Below are 27871 nucleotides of genomic sequence, written 5' to 3' on the forward strand. Positions count from 1 at the left end.
TATAGGGTGGCATAGGTGGCCCAGTAGCCTAAGTCAGATTGGGTTCCAGAACGCAATGATTGAGGGTTTGAATCCCAGAATCACCATGATTAAGTTATGTTTGTCAGCACAATATATGCCCGTACTTGTAGGGCTTCACCAACTAGGGTAGACCAAGATAGAGCATCAAATATTGTACCAAAGTCAGGACTCGATCCTCGGTTTACAGCCCAAAAAGTTCGTACGTATTTTAGTGCTGCTTGTACCTACATCTATGAAAATAAGCCTTTGTGACACATAATATCCTTATGAAACATGATATGAAACATGAAAAAGTATATGAAATAAAATCCATTTCACATTAATACTAACACGTCTGATACTGATGAAGTTTGTACTCTGAAACGGTGTGTTCCTCATAATAATAGAAGTTGACATCCATAAATTCTCTTCCTTATGTGTATCACTTCTAAATGCCTTTCCAAGACTTGACATCTTATACTTTTAATAAAAAAAACTAAAACTTTTGCACAAAATTAGAAAGAGGAACTAGAATTGGAAAAAAACACATTCTGTCTGAGCCAGCTGTCATCCAAAGTCTGGCTGCCCTACATGAACGCTTGTAGTCGATCCCACTGACAAGGCCTCAAACAACGTAACTATTGTTAATATTGGTTGATCAAAGAGCTTGGTATAGGTGACGTATCAAATAATTCCACATGTAAAGCCAGTATATTGGCTGAAGAAGACATCCGCTCAAACCACGCTGCAGTACTATCATCTTTTGTCTGGACTCGTCAACCTGAAGACATGTCCATTCCTCTTTGGTGGACCCGTGAAGATTCCGGGGTAGAATAGGTCTTCAGCAACCCATGCTTGCTGTAAAAGGTGATTATGCTTGTCGTAAAGGGCGACTAACGGGATCGGGTGGTCAGGCTTGCTGACTTGGTTGATGCATGTCATCGATCCCAATTGCGTGGATCCATGCTCATGATATTGATCACTGGATTGTCTGGTCCAGACTCGATTATTTACAGACCGCCGTCATATAGCTGGAATATTGCTGAGTGCGGCGTTAAAAAACAAACCAACAAACCAACAATCCTGTTTGGGTGCTGGATTCCAAAGCTCTATAAATATTTATACAAAGAGCAGCTATTGTTGAGCGCAACATATGTACCACCAAATCTATGTACTGTCATGACGCAGGCTGAGAGCGGTGTGACGAAACATAAACTGCCGGGGAAAAGAAAGTATACCCTTGAAAATTGGATTTGACCAAAAATTTACAAACTTTATCAAAACGCTACTTGGCTGAAAACAGTGGCCGAAAAACTGTAGACTTAAGGACAAGACCGCAACCCGTTGGTTGGAAGATGCACGTGCAACAGAGGGCATCGCTAAACGTTTTCTTTTGGTGTGTCCGTGCACAATTGGTATAAAACGCAATGGATCGTTGCCAAAACATCACAGGTAATATAAAAACACAAAATGCATGTCTTTGCCTTGTTTAACTCGAACAACAGGGAGAGAGGAATGGGAGTGAGTGAGTGAGTCTGGTTTAACGCCGCATTTAACATTATTCCAGTCATATCACGGCGTGTCAGCTTAATGTGGGAGGAAAGCCCCAAGTGATGCAGGTCTTAGACGTTTACCACTTCGGTGAAACCCACGAGCACGGGTATGGTGCTGACAAACCTAGAAACATAATCGGGGCGAACCGGGATTCGAACCCACAATCATAGGTTTCTGGCGTGCCTAAGGGACTCAACTCTGCACAGCAAATCGCTGCGCCTTAGGCGACTGGGCCACCCGTGCCCCCTGAGAGAGGAGTGAGGCAAATGATTACCAACCACACCCAGATTGCAAGAAACTTTCCAACCATCGTCAGACTGTTTGAACGTTACAGACACGTAGGACAGAGCGAGATCAATACGTCACCATTGAATAACCATTTCACCTTTATTTCATTTTTTATTCACCATCAAACATGGGTGTATACTTTCTTTGTTATTTTCTACTACCAACACCTATCATTTTATAGCATAGACTTGTTTTGTAAATAAATAATTCACATTACTAAAAAGTGGGTACATTTGCATATTTCTATGATTTAATTTAGATTTCAATCTTTCAACCTTTCTTTTTGTATTGCGAAACATTCTCCTGTGAAACAGCGGAAAGTTCACAATTAAATAAACCCAAGGTAGGTCAACCGGTAGTTATTCGATATTTCAAATGCGGACTTCATTGGTAACTGCTATGATTATTTAGTAATTTGTTTAAAGGGCAAAAAAATAATTTTTCTAACATTTACGACAGTACTTTCTCAGTCTGAAGGACACATGTGGCCCCTCTTCAGTATCACATCGTTGGGGAAGTCGTACACGACGTAGTAGTGTTGTGTCACCAGGAACGCCGTGTCATAGATGTCCAACCCCGTGGAGTCTTGCCTGACGAGCCAAGCGGAACCAATCAATCCTCGAGGTATGTCCATCCATCCGGGCGGCTGGTTGCCAGGAGACAGATCTATGGTCGTGTTGACGACCCAATTTCCGGGTGACAAGATGTCCATGATGATGATCTTAGAGTAGCTGAACGCCATCATTCCGACATGGGTCTTGGTTTCTAACAACGCCGAGATGCCATCGGTGCCAAAAATGGTGATCATAGGCATTGGGTTTGATGCAAAACACGGCTGTGACGGCAGGCCGTATCTTTCAAGAGTGCACCAGACATCAGACCCTGCAGATACGTTGCCTTGATTAACATACACTTATAGATATAACTGACAAATCAAAACTCGCGCTTACCGTATCAACATTTAACAACAGTGTAAATGAATGCATACAAGACTGGCACGTACAACCGCATGTAATGCTATCAGGGTTGCAAGCATATTGTACAAGAGAACATGTAGGAATCGATTGACCTTTTCAGTTATATTGCAGTAACTTAAAGGAAGCCATCGAGCGATACTCAGAAGCTGGATAATCTACAGTAACACGTGACTAAGAAAGGTCACACTGGAATTCCATTTCTTTCCAGGACATTTGCCTAATCAAGCACGGTGATCGCTCTCGCCATAGAACCTAACAGTGGGAATTGGGGACACTTTGTTTTACGTCTTTGGTTGGCGAGTTTATGGTTGTGAATTAGCATATATGTGAAGGATAAAGCACGACTCCGAGGTTACGGTCGAAGAAGTAAGACCGAGGCAAGAGGATATCGGCACTGTAAGACCTCGGAGCGAATCTAACATTGCCGGTACCAGATTGTCGAGGTCTTACTTCCTCGACCATAACCAAGGAGGAGTACTTTATCTCACTTATAAACCGTCTAAATGCAAGAAATAACAGAATAGATAAGAAAGCATCGAGATGTCTTATAGTGAAACTAAACACGTGCAGCATAGTCAAAACTAAGTCATGACATCTAAAATTGAACGTTCTTTCACCACCTGCCCTGCTGGCTCTGTGTGAAAACAGTGCGTTACTAAATTGTTTGATAGGCATTACTTAGAAGTTGACGGATGACAAGATAGACACAATTTTATGGATAACAACTTCTTTAATACTGTGAAAAGCGACCTTTCGGTATAGATCCCTATACCGTTGTCTTGCTTGACAACGGTAAAAGGATCTATACCGAAACGTCGCTTTTCACAGTATTAAAGAAGTTGTTATCCATAAAATTGTGTCTATAGTGCGTTACTAAACTTAACACGATATGTGAGGTTGCAGGTTCGATTACAGTCATTCATTACAACAAAAGAATTCATATCTTGTCTTCGATTTTCGAACATTAGACGTTTAAAACACAAGTCCAAATTACAACTGCTACTCAAACCATCAGGTCTTACTTTGGAAAAGTAAAACCTCACGCCCGGGATGACGTCTTACACAATGTACTTGGAAAAAGTAAAACCTCCCAAGAGGTAATTACGAGATAGAAAGATAGGTACAAGTAGGCAAAGTGGCAGAAGGTTTATTAAAAGATGTTATCATGTATGCATCACATATCAAGTTGGGGTACCTGTCATGAAGACTTCAATGGAGGAGCCGTTCCCCATGTGAACTTTGGTCATGCCATGTATCTGTGTAAACTTCCCACCGCTCTTCTGGGCCACGGTAGCCACCCGGGACACAGCTAGTACGTCATTGGTAGTGGACATGTTGACGAGCATCACGTCGACGCCGTTGTTACTCGTCACGTACACGAAGCCGGCAACATTGACACCACCCTCATCGAACTCTACAGCTGTTGTTAGGCTGAAGAGGGGTTGACATGTCTGAAACACAGCCACGACAATCTATAGTTGACCTGATTGTTATAGCATATTTGAAACATTCCACATCAAATATCTTTGAGGTGAAATCAAAACGGTCGTATAAAGGCACTAAAATAGGAGTGAGTCATTTGAACAGTATACCAGTTATATCACGGCGTGTCAGCTTAATGTGGAAGGAAAGCCCGAAGTCACCGAGGTGATGCAAGTCTTAGATGTTTGCCACTTTGGTAAAACCCGCGAGTGTGGTGCTGACAAACCTAGAAACCAAATCGGGGCGAACTGGGATCCGAATCCAGGGTCATATATTTCAGGCCCAAAGGACTCGTCTGTGCACAGCGATGCATCACATATTTATCAAATGGCTGCCATGTAGACCATGCTTAAATTTGGTTGGAAACGCCGTTCCGTGTTGATTTGGCTCCACAGACAAACTTTCACCTTAATCCACACTGTATTTTAGAGGAGATGTGAAAACAGCGGTTTAAGGGCTACATGAATGTCAGGGTCACAAAAGGATTACATGTATAAATATGCACAAAAGTGATCCCCATTTCAAGACAACATATATGTACACGACTCTCTTAATGTTGAATTAGTACACATTGATACGCGAGGAAATGGTTCCATGACGGAATAAAAATGATATTTTTAATGTGGCTGCTGTGGAATTCTATCGGAATATGCGCACTTTTTGGAGACGCCGTAGCTGGACTGACGCTTTTGAAAAAAACATATTTTTGAAAGCAGTGAAAAGTTCTGTCAACGGTCAATGTGAGTGTAGAACATAAATTACCAATTATTGACTTGTGAATGGTTTATATATTGCCTGCAAGTTTTCTCTCTACTTGTAATTGTTTACATATTTTCATATTTACATTTATGTCCGGACCCCTTGGAAAACACACACGCACGCACGCACGTATACACACACACGCAAGCACACACACACACACACACACACACACACACACACACACACACACACACACACACATATACAGGCCTTGATATAACTGAAATACTGTTGAAACCAACGTTACCCCACACTCACTCAGGATCTCCCACCTGTTCATAGTATCCCGTCCCTGTAGCAGCAGCCAGGTTCTTCATGGGGGACAGCGGGATGTCGGAGAGGAGGTCACACGTGACTGTAGCATCTCCCTCCAGTCGGCTGTTGAAGGAGACACACGTGTCTAACCTGCCACATTCAACGCCACACTCAACGGCACTAGATGTCGCCAGTGTCCGTAGGACGTTCCCGGAAGTGAATGCTCTGTCGGCATCTGAGATGCGCACAAATAAACCTTGCGCCCTGACTTCAGGAAGTAGCAGTGACGGCAAGACGAAAGCACAGGTTATACCCAGGACCGTTTGTTGCAAAGGCGTCATAGCGAGCTGTAGAAAAGACAAGTTCTCTGTCATTTCTTAGTTATTTTGGTCTAACGGATGTATGTATAAATTAAAAATGATTCAGTCTTTTACTATTACGGGAGAAAAGAATTTAAAGATATTTGTTGGTTGTTTGTGTGTTTAAAGCTACACTCAGACTTATATCCCAATTATAAGACGGCGGCCTGTAGATTGTCGAGTCTGGACCAGACAAACCAGTGACTGATATTATGAGCAATGTCCACTACTTAGATGAACGATGACACACAATTAACCAAGTCACAGAACCTGGTCCCGATCATCTCAGTCGCCTCTTTAAAAAGACATATATTGTTTGATGCAAATGGCATCCAGGGTTCCCTACCAATGATACACCCAGAAACGGGTGAGTCGTTGCTACCGTATATCTTCTTTCGCTGATCGTTAATCAGCTGTTATCTATGTCACTGCTTGGTATAGTCGTCGGCTTCTTAGGAACGTCTGTAAATATGCACTGTGGGATTCCCTATCCGACTGGCTACTACAATAATTTCAAAAGATCTTTTTATTTATCTACCCTCACTTAATCGCTTACTTGTTACAACTGCTGCCAAATAAACCGTGTTTGTGGTTCAAGTTGGTATTTCCGCTATCCAAAGAGTGCAGTGAGGCCGTCTTATTGTTGATAGTCATTTTGGAGACATAAATGCGAAGTTTCATTAATGCGAATAAAGACCACTCGCACTTTTCGCATTTAATTCACGCTCCCATTAATTTCAAGATTTACAGTACCTTGATATACGTACACATTATTTCATCGAACGTGAACTTTGATTAAGTGTTCGAAATCGAAAACAAAAACTGGTAATGGTTTCGTTTGGGCCACCATGTTGTTTTTAATATACGCTTCTGTGCTTTTGTTTTCGATCTAGAGGCCACATTAAAGTACTTTAGGCATAGAAAAGACACCCATCGAAAAATGTTTGTGGACGGAATTATTTATTCTGTGCCCTGAATATATGTGTTGGTATTGAAATATTGCTACAGTTGTGAAAGCCTTCTTAAGGACATGTTTGTAGAGAGTGGGACTTGTGCTTTACTACAAAAGCATACTAAGTTTTGTTTCTTTACTGTTAATGTCAGCCAAGACAAACGCTGTGTAACAAAAGGGTTTAGTTGTTATATGATTTAATAACCAAATGTGAAATATAAACATATCCCAAACACCGTGATGTCAAACAGTTCTAAGCCTAACAAACAAAACCAACATTTGTGAAAGTGTTTTTGATGTAATTTTTCAACATAATCTCCCTGCTTTGTAATGAAATTCTCATATCGATAGTGAAGCGTTTCAATTCAAGTCAGAAAAGTTTTTCTGAAGCCACCCTGAAAAAAACCCATATCACGGCAGTTCTAATGTCATTGTCGTCGTCATAGCGCTTTCCACGAAGACGTTCTTTCAGTTCAGGAAACGGGTGGAAATCACTTGGTGCCAGGTCTGGCGAGTATGGAGGATGAGGGAGCTCTTCGAACCCACATTGTCGCACAGCAGTCTTTGCAAGTTGAGAGGTGTGAGAAGAGGCATTGTCATGAAATAATAGAACTCCAGCAGTCAGCATTCATCGCCGCTATTCTTTGATAGCCATAACGTTCTTCACTGATCTTGAAAACTTGAATTTCTTTGGTGTCGGAAAAGTTGAATGGTGTAATTCCATGGATTGACGTTTTGTCTCAGGATCATAGTGGTAGACCCATGTTTCGTCATCCGTTCCTAATCTCTTTTTGAATTTGACGAAATCCTCCTCAATTGGTTTCTCTGGCAATGTCAGTTCTTAAGAATCAGAATTTATAAACTTTGGCACCCAACGAGCAGATATCTTATTCATCTGTAAAAGTTCATGAACAACAGTTTCAATGGATCCATGACTCAGACCTGTCTCGTCCTCAAGTTCAGCAATGGTAATATGTCTATCTGACAGTATAAGTTTTTCTCCTTGATTGAACCATCATTGATGGAAGTTGAGGGACGTTCAGACCTAGGGTCATCATAAAGGCTTGTTCTCCCAGCCATAAACATAGCTGCCCAACGTATAACAGTGGACATGGGTACAATACTCACTCACTCACTATAACAGTGGAATAGCACTTATTCCCATACACGTGTGACATGAATTTGTTAGGGACTACTTTTCTCTAAAGTTAAAAAACTTGATGACTGCTCGGTACTCGTTCTTTTCCATCTGTGTCCATTTGGACCCCTATCACGTTCAACTGACTGTCACTAATATAAAAACGACCTCAACAGACTAAGTACACTTGCAATGAACTTCTAAAACAATGTACTACATTGACAATTTCACTTTATAATGGCCCACAGTTGGATGTTAGTCAGGATTAGAACCTTTTGACCAGCCCTCGTACTGACGAACGCAATAAAGTGATTAAGTTAGATTTAACGCTGCGTTATGCAGTATAGCAGTCACACCATTGAGTGTCAGCTTAATGTGGAAGGAAAGCCAAAAGTGAAACAACACTTACGGTTCAGTCAAAACCGTAACGTATACGGGAAATACTTTTATCCATGCAGGTGATTCCAATTATTCAAATTGAGACGTACGAGTATATACAAATGGAGAGTTAAGGTTTCAAAATGATGCTAAGTGGCATGCTCAAACATTACGCCAATTGATTAATTGTATGAGAAGTTTATGGGAAGTTTAAGTAACGTTTCCCAAGGAAAGCTGCACATAATGTATACATATTTTATATTACCGTTATTTGATTAAGGAGTAGTTACAAATGGGGAAAGTGTACAATCACTCGGAGAACGGTGCTAGAAAAAACGTTACTTGCATCAAGTACAATATGTGGGACATCAAAAGATACATATCACCATCGATTGTATGTACAAACTAATATCAAACTGCTTGATGACAGGAGACAAAAATGAACCTTTCTAAGGCCAGGTTCACACAGTGCCGATTATGGCTTCCGTTTGAGATCAGACGGCGCTACGACACGAAAAGTGAAAAAGTCGGAATACTATCCTCAATGATCTGGAATGTCCTATCATTGAAGGAACACAGCCGTATACATTCGTAACAGTCCTACGGAGCGGGAAAGGTCCAGAGAGGTCGGCCAAGCACCACCGACAGTATGGTGCGTCCCGTAACATTCGGGAAAATCAGCCGTTTTTGTCTAGTCGGATTACAATCGTGACTATGTCATGACAGATTCTGCTGTATCGGATCAAAATTGTAACAATGCACTGTGTTGTCTGGGCCGTGTCCTGTGGATCGGGACGCTGTTGTGATGAACGGGCATGAATTGTTCACTGCCCGGTCACTGTCTGATCTCTGTCGGATCTTGATCAGACTTATGACAAATTATAATCGGGAATGGTCCTATCAAGGACGGCAGTAAAAATCCTGAATGTGTAACTGAGCCCTAACAGAATAATCCACGATAAAGCAACCAATCAGATTTGTTCCTGAATATGTTTCATCTGGTAACCTTATAATCTAAGAATTGTTTATGGATTGCATGCAGTTAAAGTAAGGACACATTTCACCTATTACTTTGGGACTTTGTAACGAGATATTAATTCAATACAATCGTTAAATAGTTTCACAGACCAGATCACGCTTAAATTGAGACACAATTTTGGATTTGACATAAACTTTAGAACAGATTCCGCCAAGTAATACATGAAGTTATCTCAATTTACGCAAAGCTGATAGATTTATATCGAATGATTCATGCTGCTCTTGTGGCTGTACTTGCGAAGATATAATTCATTATCTATTTGTATGTCCAAAATAATATATGGATACTATCTTAAGACATTTTTATTTGAAAATTTTGAAAAAAATCCATAACAATCGCACAAATACAAATATGTTTAAACCAAAGTGGTAGAGGTCGTAGACGTTACCACTTTGTTGTTTAACGCCGCACTAAGCAATATTTCAGCGACATGTCGGCGGTTTGTTAATATTCGAGTCTGGACCAGACAATCAAGTGATTGACATCATGAGAATCGATCTACGCAATTGAGATATGATGACACGCATCAATCAAATCAGCGAGCCTGACCACCCGATCCCGTTAGTCGCCTCTTACGACGATCATAGTCACCTCTTACGGCAAGCATGGGTTGCTGAAGACCTATTCAACCCCGGAACTCGACGGGTCACCACTCTGATGGATCCCAGCAGAACGGGTATGATACTGACAAACCAAGATTCAAAATTATAGTCATTAAACGATCAAAATTGATAGACTTATGATAATAACTTCTGTTTCGTATGACCAAGTTAAAAAGGACAAACTCAGAGGGAAAATACAGACTTACCCAGGGTTAGTTGCCAACTGCGACTGATAATGCAGGGAGGATTATATGGCATCACTTTCAACCAATCTAGAATGGGTCCCCAACTCTTTGTATCTGTATGCAAATTGTATCTATGTTTTGTCAGTTACCTTTCCAATCTCACGGGTGGTATCGATTCAGTGGGACGGAAATGAGTGTGATTAAATATGACAAATAACTGATGCCACCTCGATGAAGACTCAATAGCGACAGCCTGAAGCAGGTTGTGATCTGCACAGTGGTGGTTCGATCGAGCGTGAGGGTAATGCGCCGGCTTTGAATACTATATGTTGTACGGTGGACCTACACCAATTATACATAGAACGATGCATGAAAGGACTCGTTTTTAATACTTCTTTGTTTGCGTCCTATTTACTGTAACAGTGAATGTTTCCAGCGATCAGTGAAAATGGATTTTCAGAAAATATTGACACTGTTGCGGGGTCAGTTGACAGATCAAGATATCAAAGAACGTTTATGACGTAGGATATTTAACTGTTTCAGCACGGGAAAGTCACTATTTATATTTGCAAAGAATGAGTTTAAATCTGCTTACACCATCATACATTATATGAGAGAAGTGATTATAGGCTGCGTTGTGTTTTACTGTCTTTATGCGTAACCGCAGTTGTAAAGGATATGGTAATTTTAATTACCTTTTCTCATTCATAATATAGATAAATGCAAATGGGATACCGTGGGAGCATTACTACAATGTAAAATGTTGAGATGAGTAAAACGTTTTGTTAATCCGGGTTCCCAAATATGTGTTTCACCTAATGCTATAGTTTTGGGGGTTGAGGTTTGGTTTTTCGTTCGACTATGTATTACGCTTATTGAACTTGTATTATTCCACAATCGTACTGTCAAGGTTTCAAAAATATACCTGTCTTCCCGAGGAAGAGAGTTAACTGACATTAAAAGTCCAGTTTTCACATCTACCCGAGGCAAGAGAGTGATCTGGCTATAAAAGTCCAGTTTCCACATCTTCCCAAGGCAAGGGAGTTAGCTGGCTTCAACAGTCTTGTTTCCACTTCTTCCCGAGGCAAGGGACTGAACTGGCTATAAAAGTCCAGTTTCCACATCTTCCCAAGGCAAGGGAGTTAGCTGGCTTCAACAGTCTTGTTTCCACTTCTTCCCGAGGCAAGGGACTGAACTGACTATAAACGTCCATTTACCACATCTTCCCAAGCCAAGGGAGTTAACTGACGGTAAAAGTCCAGTTTCCACCCTTGCTGAATGATCTATGCTGGAATTGCTGGGCTTGATCGTCACCAGTGGCTATTACGAGTTATATGCCTTCTATATCCCCTCCCCTACTGACCAATCAGGTTCCACCTCTCGTATCATGCCTTCGCTTCAAACACAATGGCGGAGCCAAGTGGAACGACCTGAACGATAATCAAAATCTGTCTTGTGATGAAACGGGTCTTACTTCGCGAAGTGCATCAAATCATGTGAGCACCTTGATAAAAAAAAGCAACATGACAATATTTGGAAAAAATCAGCTGACACCGGTACACATGCTTTGCAAATCCCGAAATCTGCACGGCAGTTTACGAACCGGACTCAATAATTCAAGCCCAGTTAGGCAAGGGTGGGAGTGTACTTTTACTTTTATAGTGAGTTGGCGCCCTTGCCTCGGGAAGATGTCAGTCTAATGAATTTCTCATTCACGTACATTATCCATATTTTATATATGGTAATATTTAATATGATTATATTTTCGCTGAATATTTATATATTTCATATATATGTATATAAAAAAAATAATTAAATTTGCTTCTGTAACTGTAGCACAGATGTAAATTAAATAACAAACTCAGATGAATTCAGTATCGGAATTGGTTATTCAAATATGCAACAACAGTGGGCTCTGTAAAAGGCTGGTAAACATCCAACGTTGCCGCTCTTTCAATGTTCAGTGTCTTGAGGCGAGTATTGTAGAACGTACATGTAGTCCATCTAACATAACGTAATAGATCAGCGTTAAATGGCATCGTACTCTTGAACTGAAGTGTAAAGTATTCAGTGTTTAGGTTTCCACATAGGACAACCGAACAATTCGCTCTGACGCCAGTGTCATCACACGTGGCCGTAACATTGTTTCGATATCTTTTGATCTCAGCATATGTTCTGGTGTATAACTGACGTGTAGGAGATGGTTTGTTTTCCGTTCCTTCACAATGATAAAGGGGTGAGGTTCTTCCCTGAAAGCGTGTTCTAGACAACACAGAAAGTGATATAATTAGTATCATTCGTTGGTTTGTATGGAGATGAAACGATTCATCGGGTATGCCCTAGGAGCACTAAGAGATAGAATGTCGATAATCCATGGGAGAAAATGGAATACTGAATTCAGAAAAACAATTAAAACATTATGACCTATGATGAGATACAAACGATAACATCTATTCAATATTCAATATCGACCTGGAGTGTGGATTAGCAAGTTACAATGTATCAAGTTGAGGGAGTACAGCCACTTGGTGAAACATCGTGAAGTAGAAGAGCTAATTACCCCAACCTTGGACAATTATAAAGCGGCACTATTCCGAATAAACAACAAATACAAAGAAACTATATACGTGCCCATCGGCTTCATCGCTTATCACACTCATTGGGAAGAGAAACTATACCAGTTGTTTTTATCATGTTTGATTTACTTCTACTTAGTTGAGTTTTTTAGAATAAATACTCTGCAAAATAAACGCATTGGAGATTTTAGATATTTATATATACTATAAATAATCAACTGATGGTAATCGATTGTTCAAAGATTGTAACACATCATTGTCATTGACCCATTTACCATGTGGCACACATGGAACGGTAGATTGTCAAGGTATGGCCACCATTAAAGTCCAAAACTGACTGGCATCATCGTCCCATGAAACCAATCAGATCCCGAATTATGGCCTGGGGAATGCTCACCCACTCTGCCTGCAGTGCTTGTGCCAACTGTCGGAGGTTTTTGCTGACGTGCTCGCAGTCGTTGATCCAGTGCATCCCATAAAGGTTTGATTGGGTTTAAATCTGGAGGCCTGGGGGGCCATGGCAGGACCTGGATGTTGTGATTCCTGAAACAGGCTTTTGTCCTGTTGGAAAATGTCTTTCGCTTGATGCATAATGGGAAGGACGTGTAACGTTGTGCCGTAAATTCCCCAGAACTTGCACTAAGTCTGTTCTACCAGTGTAGAGGATTCCTTTCTTCGCGAAGTGCATCAAATCACGTGAGCACCTTGGTTAAAAACAAGAAAAGATTTGGGAACTATCTGTTGACGCGGAGTTGGCGGTACACATGCTTTACAAATCCTCCAATCGACTGATTTACGGCGGTTTACGGACCGGGTGTCGATTTCGTTACGCGATTTTGATTGGACTATGCTCTCGTTAGTCCAGCAAAAATTTAACTCCATAATTCAAGCCTAGTTCGGCAAGGGTGGAAACTGGACTTTTATAGTCAGTTAACTCCCTTGCCTCGGGAAGATGCTTTTGTTCTGGACATCAGGTCATCTAAGACAAGCATGTGGTTGTTCAGGGCATTGAAAAAATGTTCATCCTGTAGGTTGGAAGGAATGGCTTTCACAAATGTCACATAAGGTATAGTTTTGCTGATATTATCATAAAGAGGCATCTTCCCGAGGCAAGGGGGTTAATTGACTATAAAGGTTTTAACTTATGATTTATTTAATACCTCTCTTTTCAATAAAACTTTTAAAAACTTCCCCAAATTCTTTACCTTTGTCGACACGAATCTGTTTTGGTACTCGTCCTTCCCTCAGGTTTTCATCTCATCTTCCGCTGTTTCAGGTTTTTTGGCTTAAGGGGGTCTACAAACAAATATAGAAACAGTATGTCTGTCACTATCAATAGATAAGGTACCTAATAGTGAGTGACATCAGCTAGGTCAATGTCCCACATTTCGTCTCACTCATTCACTCGTACACGTAGCGGGGAAAACTGGTTTATGTAGAGTTTAAGCACCATTTCCTTCAAGAAATCCCTTCACTTTCCAAATCATTATGTATACCCCGTTTCTGTAAATTTGGTCGAAACGTATGCTGTCCATAATATGTTCCACTCTTTTTAGGATCGAAATACTAATCTTCTAGCAGTTTACTGTCACAGACATGATTGCAAATGATAAAGACAATAAAGAATGCTTTATATTGTATGGTAAACGAACTACAGTTGTGTTAATTATGTTGATTTATTCAAATCGAGTTTGCAGTGAGTGAGTGAGTTGGGTTTAACGCCGCTTTTAACAGTATTCCAGTTATATCGTGGCGTGCCAGCTTAATGTGGGAGGAAAGCCCGAAGTGATGCAGGTCTCAGACGTTTACCACTTCGGTGAAACCCACGAGCACGGGTATGGTGCTGACAATCCTAGAAACATAATCGGGGCGAACCGGGATTCGAACCCAAAATCATAGGTTTCTGGCGTGCCCAAGGGACGCAACTCTGCACAGCGAATCGCGGCGCCTTAGACAACTGGGCCACCCGTGCCCCCTCGAGTTTGCAAGTGCAACTAGATTCTTTACATTATTTTCACATTGCTCTGTCTTGAGCTGTGCATGCAGGAAGTCCGCACACTGGTATTGACAAAACACAACGTTACTTGTGTATCTCATGCACGGATCTACCATGACAAGTTCTCGCCTCTGAGAGATCCCCTGATCTTCATCAGCACTTATCAATGTATCTTGGCGTCAGTTCTTCTGTTGTTAAAGTGTTACATGTGTGAGGTGTGTCCATGCTATCATAACACCCTAGACATAGTACAGCAGTTAGTTGGTTTACTTGCTTTACTTGTTCAGTCAGCTGCACAGCATAACACACAGTTAACAGATTCTCAATTTTGTTATTTCGGGTTACAACATCGATTTCATCAACAATAATGGGAATGTTTTTTCACAATAATCCTTTTACTGCCTGCGGAGTGTGTGAATGAAGACTTAGCATCTCCAACACAAGTGTCTGGATCTTTAAAGCACTGACTTTAGCGCTGTTTCAGCCAATCCTGTTTAGCTTGCATCAAGTACTTCCATATATAGACATTCATATTCGACATGGTTTCCAAACACAAAATGAAAACAAAAATTGAAAAGTATAATATGTTAATTTCTCATATGGTCCATTTTCTCTCTTCATATACACAACAGCGTATTAAATACTTGTTTTCTTAATCACCCTTTTAAACAGTAAGATCAGTTAATTCCAAACAGGATCTATAGCAAACAGGATTTAGAAGCCTACTAAATTATTTTCCTTCTGTTATTTGTTCACATTAAAGCAGTGTATTTTCATGATTTTCCATCTATCATTATCTTCATTCCCATTCACGTTTGCAGTGTACATACACAGCATAACTCCCCACGCGGTGGTTTTCCTTCTGTTGTATTATTTATTTAACCGATAAGGGTATTTTCCTGCCATTATTCCCTCTATCAGCACCATTCATTCCTCTTCAAGATCTTATCAATGGCAGGTAAATGGCTGTGTTCTCATAGTTTCCTACAAAATCTACTACAGATGATGATCACCTATTTTCACAACTTGTACCCACTCTCCAGTCAGTGGTTAAACGTAGTTTACTTTTCCATCAGATATATTAAACTACACATTCTTTTCTCATTTTTTATACATGTGTGGGTGTGTGTGCGTGCGTGCGTACGTGCGCGCGCGCGTTTTGGGGTGCGTATCTGTGTGCAAAGAAGTAGATATGTTTATTCGAGAGATTACAGGCCGTTCGCTCGTCACGCCGAAGACCCGGGTTCGATTCCTGTCATGGGTACAATGTGTGAAGCCCATTTCTTGTGTCCCCCGCCGTGATATTGCTGGAATATTGCTAAAAGCGGCGTAAAACCAAACTCCCTCGCTCACACTTACAGGCCCATAGTTCAGAATAGTTCAGGTTATAAAATAAACTGGTTACTATTGAAGGGTACATGAATACCCCGTTTTCACAAGGACAGGTGTGTATGGTTAGGACCAACCACATTAACTGCGGACCCGTGAAGAATAGGTATTCAGCAACCCATTCCTGCCGTAAAAGACGACTATGACGACTATTCTTGTCGCAAGTGGCGACTAACGGGATCGGGTGGTCAGGCTGGATGACTTGGTTGATGCATGTCAAAACTTGAAACTTTGCAGACTTTGAGAAGCCTATTAAATACAATAGGCTGCAATTGAAATAAATACACAAGAAAGCATTTATCTGCAGGCATTAAAGTAACTAAGTATTCTTTGATGAAAATGGACAATATCGGCTATCGCATGGTCATCAAGTATCTCCAACTGAAATGGTTAACTCCATTGCAACAGCCATCCATGCGGACATTGTGTCAGATTTTGCTCTTTCCTTTGCCAAAAGGGGTGGGCAGCTGAGTTTAAGAGGACAAGAGAAAGTTTGGCAAGCCACAAAACAAAAGACTCGACATGTACAGGATACAGTGACTCTTTTATTATCACACTGTGTCGGTCTTCATGGTCCACATGTATTGTAACAGCGTCAACTGTATCTTCTCTTCCATAGCGTGGAGAAGTAGCTGATGAAACTACATGATGAAGCATGATCTTGATGATACCGTCACTCTCCTCTGGATGATGCCATGCATTATATACAACTGTGGAGAGTGAGTGAGTGAACTGAAGGCTTAGCCCTGCTTTTAGCAAGGTTGCAGTCATAACTACCAATAAGCTCTGTGTTCAGTGTTAGAAATAGCTTCCTTCCAATGCCACGATTATCATAAGCTATCACCCTTTCCATCCAAACTAGAAATTTTTTTTTAATTTCTTACTCAGCATTGACCACATATATAACTTCAAATTCAGAATACAACTGTTTACAATGATTTATCATCAGTGTTGGAATTCTAGAAAACATCTAACACAGCATCAGTAGTGTAATCAGGAGTCCCATGTTGTACACACCAGCAATCCAAACATGTCTCCACTGACCATGCTCTGGGTATACCCTCAGTTGCAGGCTAGCCAGTGAGTTTGGTTTAAAATTGCTTTCAACAGTATTTCAGTTGTATCACGACATGTCTGCTTAGAGGAAAGACCCAAGTGATGCAAGTCTTAGACCACTTACCACTTCGGTAAAACCTACAAGCACATAGGAACAGGTTTGGTGATGAAGAAACAAAAACATTTGACTTGAACCAATGATCATGTGGCATGACATTATTTCAGGGCCAATGGTCCCTCACAATATTGAAACGGCTGAGCTATTTCGAACACTGAGCAGCATGTGTTGTACCAGTATGGATGCAACAGGCCTTGACAACCAGGCCTTGACTACCAGGCCTCGACTACCAGGCCATGACAGTTGTTAGACTATGTGTTTATTGCACAAAGCCCTCTCACAACTTTCCATGTTGCTAGGCAACACTTAAATTCTTAATTTACAGGCTATCAACAAATGATAAAATAAAACTGAATAAGATTAATTATTATCCCCTCTGATACATTTTTTTCGTATGGATAAAAATAAATCAAAAAAGAAAACTACCAAATTTAACTGTCTTGTTAATATACCAGATCTAATGAAGAGTATTGTCTTTGGCTACTGCAACAAGAGACTAATGAAGTGAATATTTGTTAATCTAAACATCTTGCACTTTACGCAGATTTAGCACTTATTTTCCCCTGCCAAACAGACCCACCAACACATGGTTATCCAAATCCAAATATAAAATAATCTGATAACATATTAATTATTCAGATTCACATATTTATTTGTTAATCGAAATGATACATAACATAAACTAACAAGTGTAACCTAACAAAAGCAATGGGCCTGTTATTGTATGCTGATCTATTCCTCAGGTTACATACACAGGGGTCAAATCACCTAAACAGAATGCAAACTCATAGAAAACCACTTGAAAAGATTCTTCTCAAATCAAAGTAATGTCTAAAGAACATGGCCTTTGTTCTGCATGATATCTGAATCTGATGTCATGTGATAGTACAACAGGAATAATGATGGAATTTTCGAGTTTTCAATAACTTAGTGTTGTTGAACAAACATATAATTCTCTTCTCTAACATTACATATTACACTGTTACATATAACACTGTTTGGGTAATGTGGGAATAGTAACCTCAGCATCCTTAGACATAACTCAGATCTGCTGATGGTTCCAGATGTGAGCTTGAGCGAGTGCATGAACAAGGTCATCATTATCTCAACCTTATGATGGCAACAGACAAGGTGAGACTGTATCTGGACAAGACATTGTGGACTTTTCCAACCAATGGCTATCACACCAGACAGTAATATCACAGATGTGGGCTAGTTGGGATGTTGACAATCCTCTCAGGGACCTTCACTGAGAGGCATTTGTCTTTATTGAAAGACAGCATATACATCAATAGCCACTGGACAGATGGGGAATAAAATGAGTGCTTTAGAAGCTTTTCAAGCTTATTCATCTCCTCTTGAGATCATCACCAAGGCGCACATTTTCATTCAATCACATTTGTTACAAGAAAGTAACAAGAACAAGTCCAAGGTGACCATGACCTTTGTTACAGTAACAAGTGTCATGGTTTGGAAACTTTGACCTTCACTTCAACAGCAGCTGTGACCTTGATCTCGCCAGAATCCTCATCTTCATCATCATCTTCATCATCATCTTCAGCCTCTATGAAGTTGTACACGTTGCTACATGCTGAAAACAAACAAACATCATGTACATATTCCCATCAAAGGAAATAACCAACTCTCACTACAGTAATCATGAGAATGGAAGAACAGGCTTATCTATTTCAACATTACATAAATTCAAACTCTCATAATCTTGAATATTTGCTATCTGTGGCAATGAAAGAACTCACTGTTCAAATACATTTATTCCCTCTAAAATTACATTGGTGCAACCGCTCAGCGCCAGGATAAAGACTTAGGTCACTGTGGTACGACACTGCATTTAGGATAGCAACATGTGGTTCTTGATGTCATCTGCTGTTGTTGCACTATCTACATCATCTGCTGTTGATGCAAAGTTACACTAACTTACGGTCTAAATATAAGGCCATAATAAGTAAATTTTCAATTTTCAATTCACATAACTCGAACGAACATTCTGCTTCATATAGTCTGATACTCTTGAAAGTAATTGCCATTATGGTCAAACCATCTTATAGGTAAGTGGCAAACTTGGGACTATGTTTGGTTAAATCTAGTCTCAAAAAAATTGGTAGTGGATGAAAATCTCACAATGAACTCATCATGGCCTCATGTTACAAAAGTAAGAACAATTGAAGTGTAACTTACAACTAACCTGAAAAGGCTTCTGGATGCATCTTTGACAACCTCTGCTTCAGCTTCCTACAACACAGCATCATAGCATGTTGTTTGTGTACAAGTAAATACTCAATGTTCAAAACAAGTGTGCATGAAATACTGACCGTGATCACATCCTATCAAAACGGCATGAAAATGTTAAATAAACTCATTTTTATTTAAAAAAAGAAAAACTCTAAGCAAAACAACATATCAATAGTATGAAAATGTAAATTCAAAGACTTCAGATGTTTTCAATAAAGGCACCCTGTAAAATTTCAGACTAGGTATTTCCCATATATGTTCCTTCCCTCATGCTAACAGTGTTTGAAGGTGCTGATAGCAATTCAAACTGTCACAAAGTATAATCAGAAGCAATCCTGAAATGGCCAGTTTGTGACCTTGGAGAATAACTAAACATTAATGAAACACTAACAATATTATTTTTTAGTGCAACATGTTTTCAAAATAACAATACCGGTAATCGCAATAACATGATTTAGTTCAGACCTTATCCTCCGGAAGACAACGTCCAAGTCCTTCTTCATGTCATACAACAACATGGTGTGTCTCTTGAACTCCTGACTTGTTGTTTCAAACCGACTGGAAGACAGCATGTTAAAGTTTATCAGCATCTCGTTAGTTTTCTCAAACCGAGACAACCTGGAACAAAAATATAGCATCATTATCTCATGGGTATGCGAGTCAGTAACTCTTCGGCCTTGGCCTCTACTCACTATCATGAGTCTTGTAAATTCTGTTTCCGTCTAGTAATCTTAGCTTAAAATAGACAGAAGGAAGGCGTGCATAGTCAGACAAAAATGTGACCATCTCACTCCACATCTGACACTAACATGAAGTTTTATAGTTATTGTCAATAAACAATACCTCACGTTACTAACTACGTGTCAGGGTAGTCTTGTGTACCCAGGTCCTATTCAAGACCCACAAGACCCAAATACCCGAGTTACCCGTCCCAGCCCTAATTCATCGGGTTCAAATTTAGCAATTAATTAAAATACATACAAAGCATACATGCATAATAATGATTTCAGATGCACAACAGTATTGTTGTCTTTATATTTTAGGCCAGTAGAAAAATCCCTAAAATTAATTCAACCCGGACATTTTAAGGAACAACCAAATTTCTATCACAAATCATAAATTAGGTATAGGAGATGTTATATAAAAAACCCAGACAAAATCAGACTTGAGGAAAATCTACAATGCCATGTCAAAGTTTGCTCCAAATCACTCCCCATTCAGTTTCCCAGTGTTTATAGTTGTAAGGAAAGTACTACCTGTTGCTACCATAAACAAGATGTCAGCCTCCATGTCGTCTGCTTTAAAGTGGAATAATATTCATTTTCTACTTTGTTGCTGTCATGACTGAGAGTGAAAATCATCTAAATGGTGAGTAAAAGTTACACTCTGTGTACAACATTTGTTACAAATGAATTACTATGTTGATCATTTTACTATTTATGATTAAAATGCACTCTAATGTTAGGCTAGTCAATGGTCAATTAGGCAACTTTTATATTTGATGTATGCTAGATATTTCATCAAATATTAGTATCATGTTCCCATTGATTTCTATGTAAACAAACATTGTTTAGGAATAATGAAATATATGCGTTTCATAGACAACTCAGTCCTTAATCAAGGTTAAATTTATACCCTATATATCAGGTGTTGGTTGCAGTGATACTATTTTCCAACATACTAATTTTCAATCTTGGAACGTCAACTGAACACAATTTTTAATTATTTGTTTTTAACTATTTACTGTAGAAAATCTACATGAAACCCCCTGAATGTAATCTTCAATTCCATACCTTGCAAATTAGCTGTTAGTTGAAGTAATACTATTTTCCATCAGACTTCATTTCTCTGAGAACATCTTACCAAACCTGATTTTTTTTTTGTAATGTAATGTGTATGAGAAAAGATATGCATCAAATAACCTGAATATAATCTTTACATGGATCTGTTGAATTTTCAAGAATATGTTTGAATCAATTACTCATTTTAACAAAGAAAACATAAGTGTAATTAATAAGTTATTTTTCTGTTCATTCTAAAGGATACAGAGTGAGATTCTTATTAGATCACTAATTTCATTGTTCATCTAATATGATTATGCCACAAATAGCCACAACCTATATCAAAAAGAAACTTATTGTTCTTTTACTTAAAATGTTTTGAAGAAATTAGATGATTAGAACAAAATAGAAAGAGACATATATTTGTTTACCTTTATTCATGGGAGTCAATTAATTGTCCAAAGCATAATAACTCAAGAAATAAAGTTACTTTTTGAGACAATGAATTCAATTATTCAATAATGTTAATTTCTTATAAATCATACTAAAACTAAAATATATTGAAATATATGTTTGATTTGAAGTCTTACTATTTTCAGGTGAGAATGATGGTCACTGCATCATTTGTGATCAAGCAGGATGGGATGCTAACTTATCAACAAAGGGCTTCCTATCAATTATTTCTTCGTCTAAGAAAAGACAAGATGGAAAACATGAACAACTGCTGCCTCTTATATCTAATAAACAAGCATTTGTTGTGCATGAACAATGCAGGAAGTCATATACTTCATCAAAAAACATACATTATTTCTTGAAGAAAAGAAATTATGAACTTGATACTTTACCGCCAAGAAATCTTCGCACATTACAAATCAATTTTGATTTCAAGACTCACTGTCTTATTTGTGCAGAATGTATTAACTTTCCTAATGTTGAAAAGAATCCAAAAAGACAAAGCATAGGTTCAGTTGAAATTGTTGACAAATTGGATAAATGTAGCACTTTGCAGAATACATTATTGGAACTATGCTCCAAGCGTTCAGATAAGCAGGCTCTGGATGTCAAGTCAAGAATCATATGTGCTGGAGACATAAGAGCAGCAGAGGCAATCTACCATCGCCAATGTTTGCAAACTTTTTTACGCTGTAAACAAGACTGTGATACGAATGAAAGAAATCTAAATTCGACAAATTCTGAAGGTTTCAGTAATTTGTGCACCTGGTTGTCATCACAAACTGGGAGTCAGTTTACTATATCAGATCTACAGATAAAACTGTCTTCATTTCTTCCAGAGGATGTTGAACCTTACAGTGTTAAACATTTGAAACGCAAATTGCAAGATCATTTTGGCAATAAACTGAGTATAACTGAACTAGGAGGAAAGAAAAATGTATTCCAATTTAGAAATACAGCTTCAGAGATTTTACACCAAGCTTTTCTTACTGATGACCAGGAGGATGGTGATGAATTGATTGCCAAGTCACGCCAATTGGGAAAAAAGCTCAGGAATCTTTTATCTGACATCAAATTTGACTCTGAACACTTTCCCTCGCCAGATGAATTAAACATCAACGCTTTAGAGAGTCAAGTTCCTGAAGCTCTACTAGTTTTCATGAAGAGTCTTTTAGGATTATCTTCAACATCTTCAGATAGAAATACACTGCAAATGATATCTCTATGTCATATCTTGATGAATGCTGTTGCCCCAAATCCATACCAGTCTCCATTGCTGTTCTCTACTGGTTTATTCATCCATCAGACTACAAGGTCAAAACTTGTACTCAATCTCCTTTCATCCTTAGGAATGACAGTGTCATATGACACTATTTTGGATTTTGAAAGATCTGCTGTTACAAGTAGAAACATTGATGACCTTCACCCAGGCATTGGTGTCAATGAAGATGGCACAGAAGGATTTTGTCAGTGGATAGCTGATAATTTTGATTACAATGAGGACACAATAAGTGGCCACAATAGCACACATGTCATGGGAATTATCGCATGTCAGACACCTGCATCAACACAGAAACTGTCAGTGAGAAGACAAAAAAACTATGCTACAGACATTCTTGCTGCTGGTGATTTCAGCAATATACACCCCTACAGAAATCATCATACAAACGCCATGGCAAAGGTAAAATTTAATCCGGTGGTCGAAGTTATAGTTCCAAAACTGAAGCAATTCTTCTTCCAAGACACAGTGTGGATGCTCTCCAATTTCAGATCACAAATCACCCCAGGATGGCAAGGGTTCATGTCTGATGTGACACATGGGGAGTATATGCAGTCGAAAGTACTTTATCATCCAATGATACCACTCAATCCGCAGACAAATGAAGCAGTCTATTCAACAATGATGTTTGTAGACAAGCAACGTCAGAAGATTGGACAGTGTAGTGCACTCCTCACGTTTGATCAACCACTCTACGCCAAAGCTTACAAAATCAAAACAGAAAATCCTCTGGATTTCGAACATATACAGCTTCGCCTTGGAGGATTTCATCAGCTGATGTCCTTTCTTGGATCTGGATGTAAGTCAATGCAATATACTGGATTAGAAGAAGTATGGTCATGTGTGTATGCAAAGAACTCAATTCCAAAAATGTTTGAAGGAAAATCTTACCACAAAACTGTAAGGGCATGTCTTTTGACTTGCGCAGCACTACATATTCTTCTCTTTGAACAGCCTCATGAAGACACCATGGATGAAGATGGTGACAGTCGTGAACACGAAAATGATTCTGTAGGTAGTGGTTCTTTGTCAGATATTGAACAGATTGCTCAAGATATTTCAAGTCGAGAAATTCAATTTGATGACTTTGAAGAGACAGTGGATAACATTCTGGGCAAAGTTGACAAAGAAAAGGCAAAACACCTACAGTCAAGGACATCAAAATTATGGCTTCAATTCATGGATTTTGTCTCAACAATGTGTATGTTCATTAGAGCTGAAAGAACAGGTGATTGGCTCCTGCATTTGAAAGCTTCACAAGACATGCTTCCCTGGTTTGCTGCGACAGGACATAACAATTATGCCAAGTATTGTCGTCTATATATTCAAGATTTTGTAAATCCATGCCCCTGTCTTCACAAACCACTAGAGGATGGCCTCTTTACGATTCATCGGAGTCAAAAGTTATTCTGGAGTGGCACTTGGTCTGATATGGTGATAGAACAATCTCTCATGAGGTCAGGGAAGACATCAGGCGGTCTCATAAACATAACTCACAAAGACAGTGCAAGGACAAGATGGCTTCTATCAGCACACATTGTTGCACAGTACACAGAGGAGTTGAGAATGTTGACAAATACATCATCAAATTCATGGAGTGATCATCATCGAGAACTAAATCCAGGAAGAATGAATCAAGATTACATTGATATGAACAAATTCTTAGATTTCCTACGAAGTCACAATCCATTTACTGGAGTCCAGTCTGAACTTCGCAACATAGCTACTTGTGTTATTGCTGATGACAGGGTTAATGCTGACAGAACAGTCAGTATAGGAAGTTCAATACAGTCTCTAATTACAAACCATTGTTTTGGAGATGTTTCAATGAAGAAAAGTCAACAAGTGGTGACATTTGACATCATGAAACGTGCAGTAACACTAACAAGTGGAGAAAGACTTCGCATGTCATCACTTGAGTTGTATCAACGACTTCTCGCTATTGCCTACACGATAGGACCACCATCTCCATCTGTGTTCTGCCATGAACTTTCGTCTGTGGCACCTGCCTTGTTCCATGATGATGGTAGCATGAGAAAATCAACGAAATCACAACTCGCCAAATGCATAATGAAGATGACTTCAAATGTTGAAACTGATGTTCCATCAGTATCAACAGTCTTTGATGGATGTGCGTTACTTCAACAGTTGAAATGGCCAAAGGTTGGGACAATGTTGGACGTCTGTGAAATATTCCTCTCTACGATTCATCACAGGTCATCCTTGAATGATGAGGTAACTGTTGTGTTCGACAGTTATGATGTAACAACAACAAAAGATCAAGAACAGAAGCGCAGAAAGCTCTCAAGAACTGCAATGGCTGATGTTATGCTGAAGTCAAATACTCCAGTTCCAAGCGATGCAGCAAGTTTTCTTGCCAACAAGAAAAACAAACAACAAACAATTAATCTCCTTTCATCATACATACAAGAGAACTCACGTGTGTTAGTAAGCCATGCAGGGGATGAAGGGGACGCTGATGTTGTTATTGTTCAAAGAGCTGTGGAGTTGGCAGAGAAACATGAAACCGTCCATGTCATTTCTGATGATACTGACATTTTTGTCCTTCTGATACATCACGTGGATTCCCAGAGCAATGTTTACATGAAGACAAGATCAAGAACTATGTCAATAAAAGAAGCAAAACATTGCCTAGGAGAACAATTGTGTCACAATCTTCCTTTCCTTCATGCAGTATCAGGTTGTGATACAACATCTTCCTTCTTCGGCTTTGGAAAATCTAAACATCTGGCTTATTTCACTTCCGCAGAGCAATTACATGAGAAAGTCACAGTTTTTGGAGAATCATCTGTTCCTCTCCAAGTTATCAAAGAAGTGGGAGAACAGTATGTCTGTGGACTCTATGGTGGGAAACAAAACGAGAAACTGGATGAGTTGAGATTCAAAAATGTAAAATCAACCAAGTTCACAAGTGTAGAGCGCATGCCTCCAACAAGCCGGGCATGTTATTTTCATTGTCTAAGGGTTCATCTGCAAGTGTCAACATGGAAATCTCTTAAAACTGTTTTGGACAAAGAAACACATGGCTTCAAATCAGTTGAAGGGAGTATAGTCCCAATTATAACAGACATGCCTCCAGCCCCTCCAGAACTCTTGAAGGAAATAAAGTGTTCTTGTAAATCATCTAACAGACTCTGCACATCCTGTAGTTGTGTCAAAAGGGGGATTCAATGCAGCATCCACTGCAAATGTGAAAGTAACTGTGAGAATAGACAGGACTTAAATGCAGAATATGAAAACTATTAATAGACTTCATATAATGTTAATTGTGCTCTCATAGGTGAAACTGGCATGTGTTCTTTGTAAATATACTTCAAATAATGTCCATAATATTCATAGTTCCAGTTCATATAGCACACTCAAACATTGTATATGGACAGCAATGAAGTTTGTCTTTTTATGTGCGTTTCATAAAGTTGAAAACTGCAAAAAAATATGATGCTGTTATCATTTTTTTATAACTAAAATGATATGTAAATTATTAGATAATAAAAATAATATTTTTTTTTAACCATAATTTTATCCACAGTTCTTGAAGAGAGTGAAAGAATTCAGAGGATACGAAAGTTATTGATATATTTTTAAGATTTACAGACATAATTATTAAAATTATAATAAAAACTATTCATAAAGACATGTAAATATAAATTATTACATTGTTGAACTTTGTGAGCCTTAATGAGTGCATTAAGATTTGTGTAACATAGTGATATGAATACACATTTGTTCTAATTTGGCCGAATACATGCACAAGTATAGGTATGATAGGCCTATTTTCAAATGGGTGTAGACAATTTTCCTCAAGTCTGAATTTGTCTGGGTTTTGTGTGTACCATAACTATACCTTAAGGAAACAGAAAAACATAAAATTTGGTTGTTCTGTAAAATGTCCGGGTCTCCGACCATTTCTACTGGCCTATTTAGTGAACTCAGGTCATTTTGACACCTTTAGCTTCTCAACTAGTGCTATGCTTCTTCTCTAAGAACAATCCTGAAGATTGGATACTAAAATGTCTACAATCGTGTTTGTATAATACTAAGTTCAGGAAGCTTGTGGCAGACTTCATCACCATAGACATTATTCGTATTTTCTTGCCAATTTACATGTTTCACCAGGCAAGGCACACACATTTCCATTGAGTACAGTGCCCATTTATAGCAAAACATACACAGCAAAGTAAGATTGTAAGTAAGATCTCGATTATTTTCGAAATTACCACTAGATTTGGACTAGATCTTCAATGTTTCTTATCAGGATCAAAAATATGTTTTTTTTCCCCCCGAGATCTTTCTGGATAAGCCATGGGTTTGATCCATCGGTCATGTACCGTTCCCTCGAAATGTGTGTGTCTCCACACCCGCCTGTATACCGCGTACACTCTCCCGTTACAATCCTATGTGGCACCCGTTCTAGCACCAACCCTTCCAACACACTGACAGCGCTCTGCATAATCACCATATAGGCTAAATGTCAATGGTATCAATAATCGCGCAACAGCAGAGACACATTCTAAACGTGGAGCAATCACAGTGAAACGTGTAGAAACATTTCATTTACATTTCTCTTTGATGTTGAACCATTGACGCTACATCGTCTCTCCTCACTTGCCCGACCAAGGCGTCAGCGAAGACCTCAGCACCTGATTCTGTTGACTCCTCCATTTCTTTGGCAGCCATTTTCACGCCATCAGAGTTATCTGCCCCTGGAAAGCAGAAAACTATGGAAACACGTTGATGCCAAACACTGCGTAAAGGAATCAAGCAAGAAGTCAATCAACAAAAAGAGACAATGTGTCAGTTCAACACCAGTCATTAGTTTAATACACTGCAGCGTGTGTAACTAGAGGAGCGGTGAACTCATGAAGATTCGCGTAGAGAACAAGTCTTCAGCAACCCATGCTTGCCGTAAGAGGCGAATATTCTTGTCGTAAGAGGCGACTAACGGGATCGGATGGTTAGGCTCGTTGACTTGGTTGATGCA

General features: G+C 39.2%; 2 protein-coding genes across 2 annotated transcripts; both read right to left on the minus strand.

Moving 5' to 3' along the window:
- Positions 1 to 2308: 2308 nt before the first annotated feature.
- LOC139470062 (uncharacterized) lies at positions 2309 to 5659 on the minus strand. The gene is made up of 3 exons (XM_071252355.1): positions 5336 to 5659; positions 4015 to 4270; positions 2309 to 2724 (listed from the first exon to the last, which is right to left on the minus strand). The coding sequence occupies exons 1-3, from the start codon at positions 5657 to 5659 to the stop codon at positions 2309 to 2311; spliced, it is 996 nt and encodes a 331-aa protein (XP_071108456.1).
- Positions 5660 to 16457: 10798 nt separating this feature from the next.
- Positions 16458 to 27568, minus strand: LOC139470073 (kxDL motif-containing protein 1-like). The gene is made up of 4 exons (XM_071252365.1): positions 27449 to 27568; positions 19822 to 19974; positions 19310 to 19356; positions 16458 to 18697 (listed from the first exon to the last, which is right to left on the minus strand). Exons 1-4 carry the CDS (start codon positions 27565 to 27567, stop codon positions 18570 to 18572), a joined length of 447 nt encoding a protein of 148 aa, XP_071108466.1. The 5' UTR covers position 27568; the 3' UTR covers positions 16458 to 18569.
- Between the last annotated feature and the right edge of the window lie 303 nt (positions 27569 to 27871).

The sequence above is a fragment of the Haliotis cracherodii genome, unplaced genomic scaffold, assembly GCF_022045235.1.
Source record: "Haliotis cracherodii isolate W230 unplaced genomic scaffold, xgHalCrac1.p SCAF_1, whole genome shotgun sequence".
NCBI classification, from domain to species: domain Eukaryota; kingdom Metazoa; phylum Mollusca; class Gastropoda; order Lepetellida; family Haliotidae; genus Haliotis; species Haliotis cracherodii.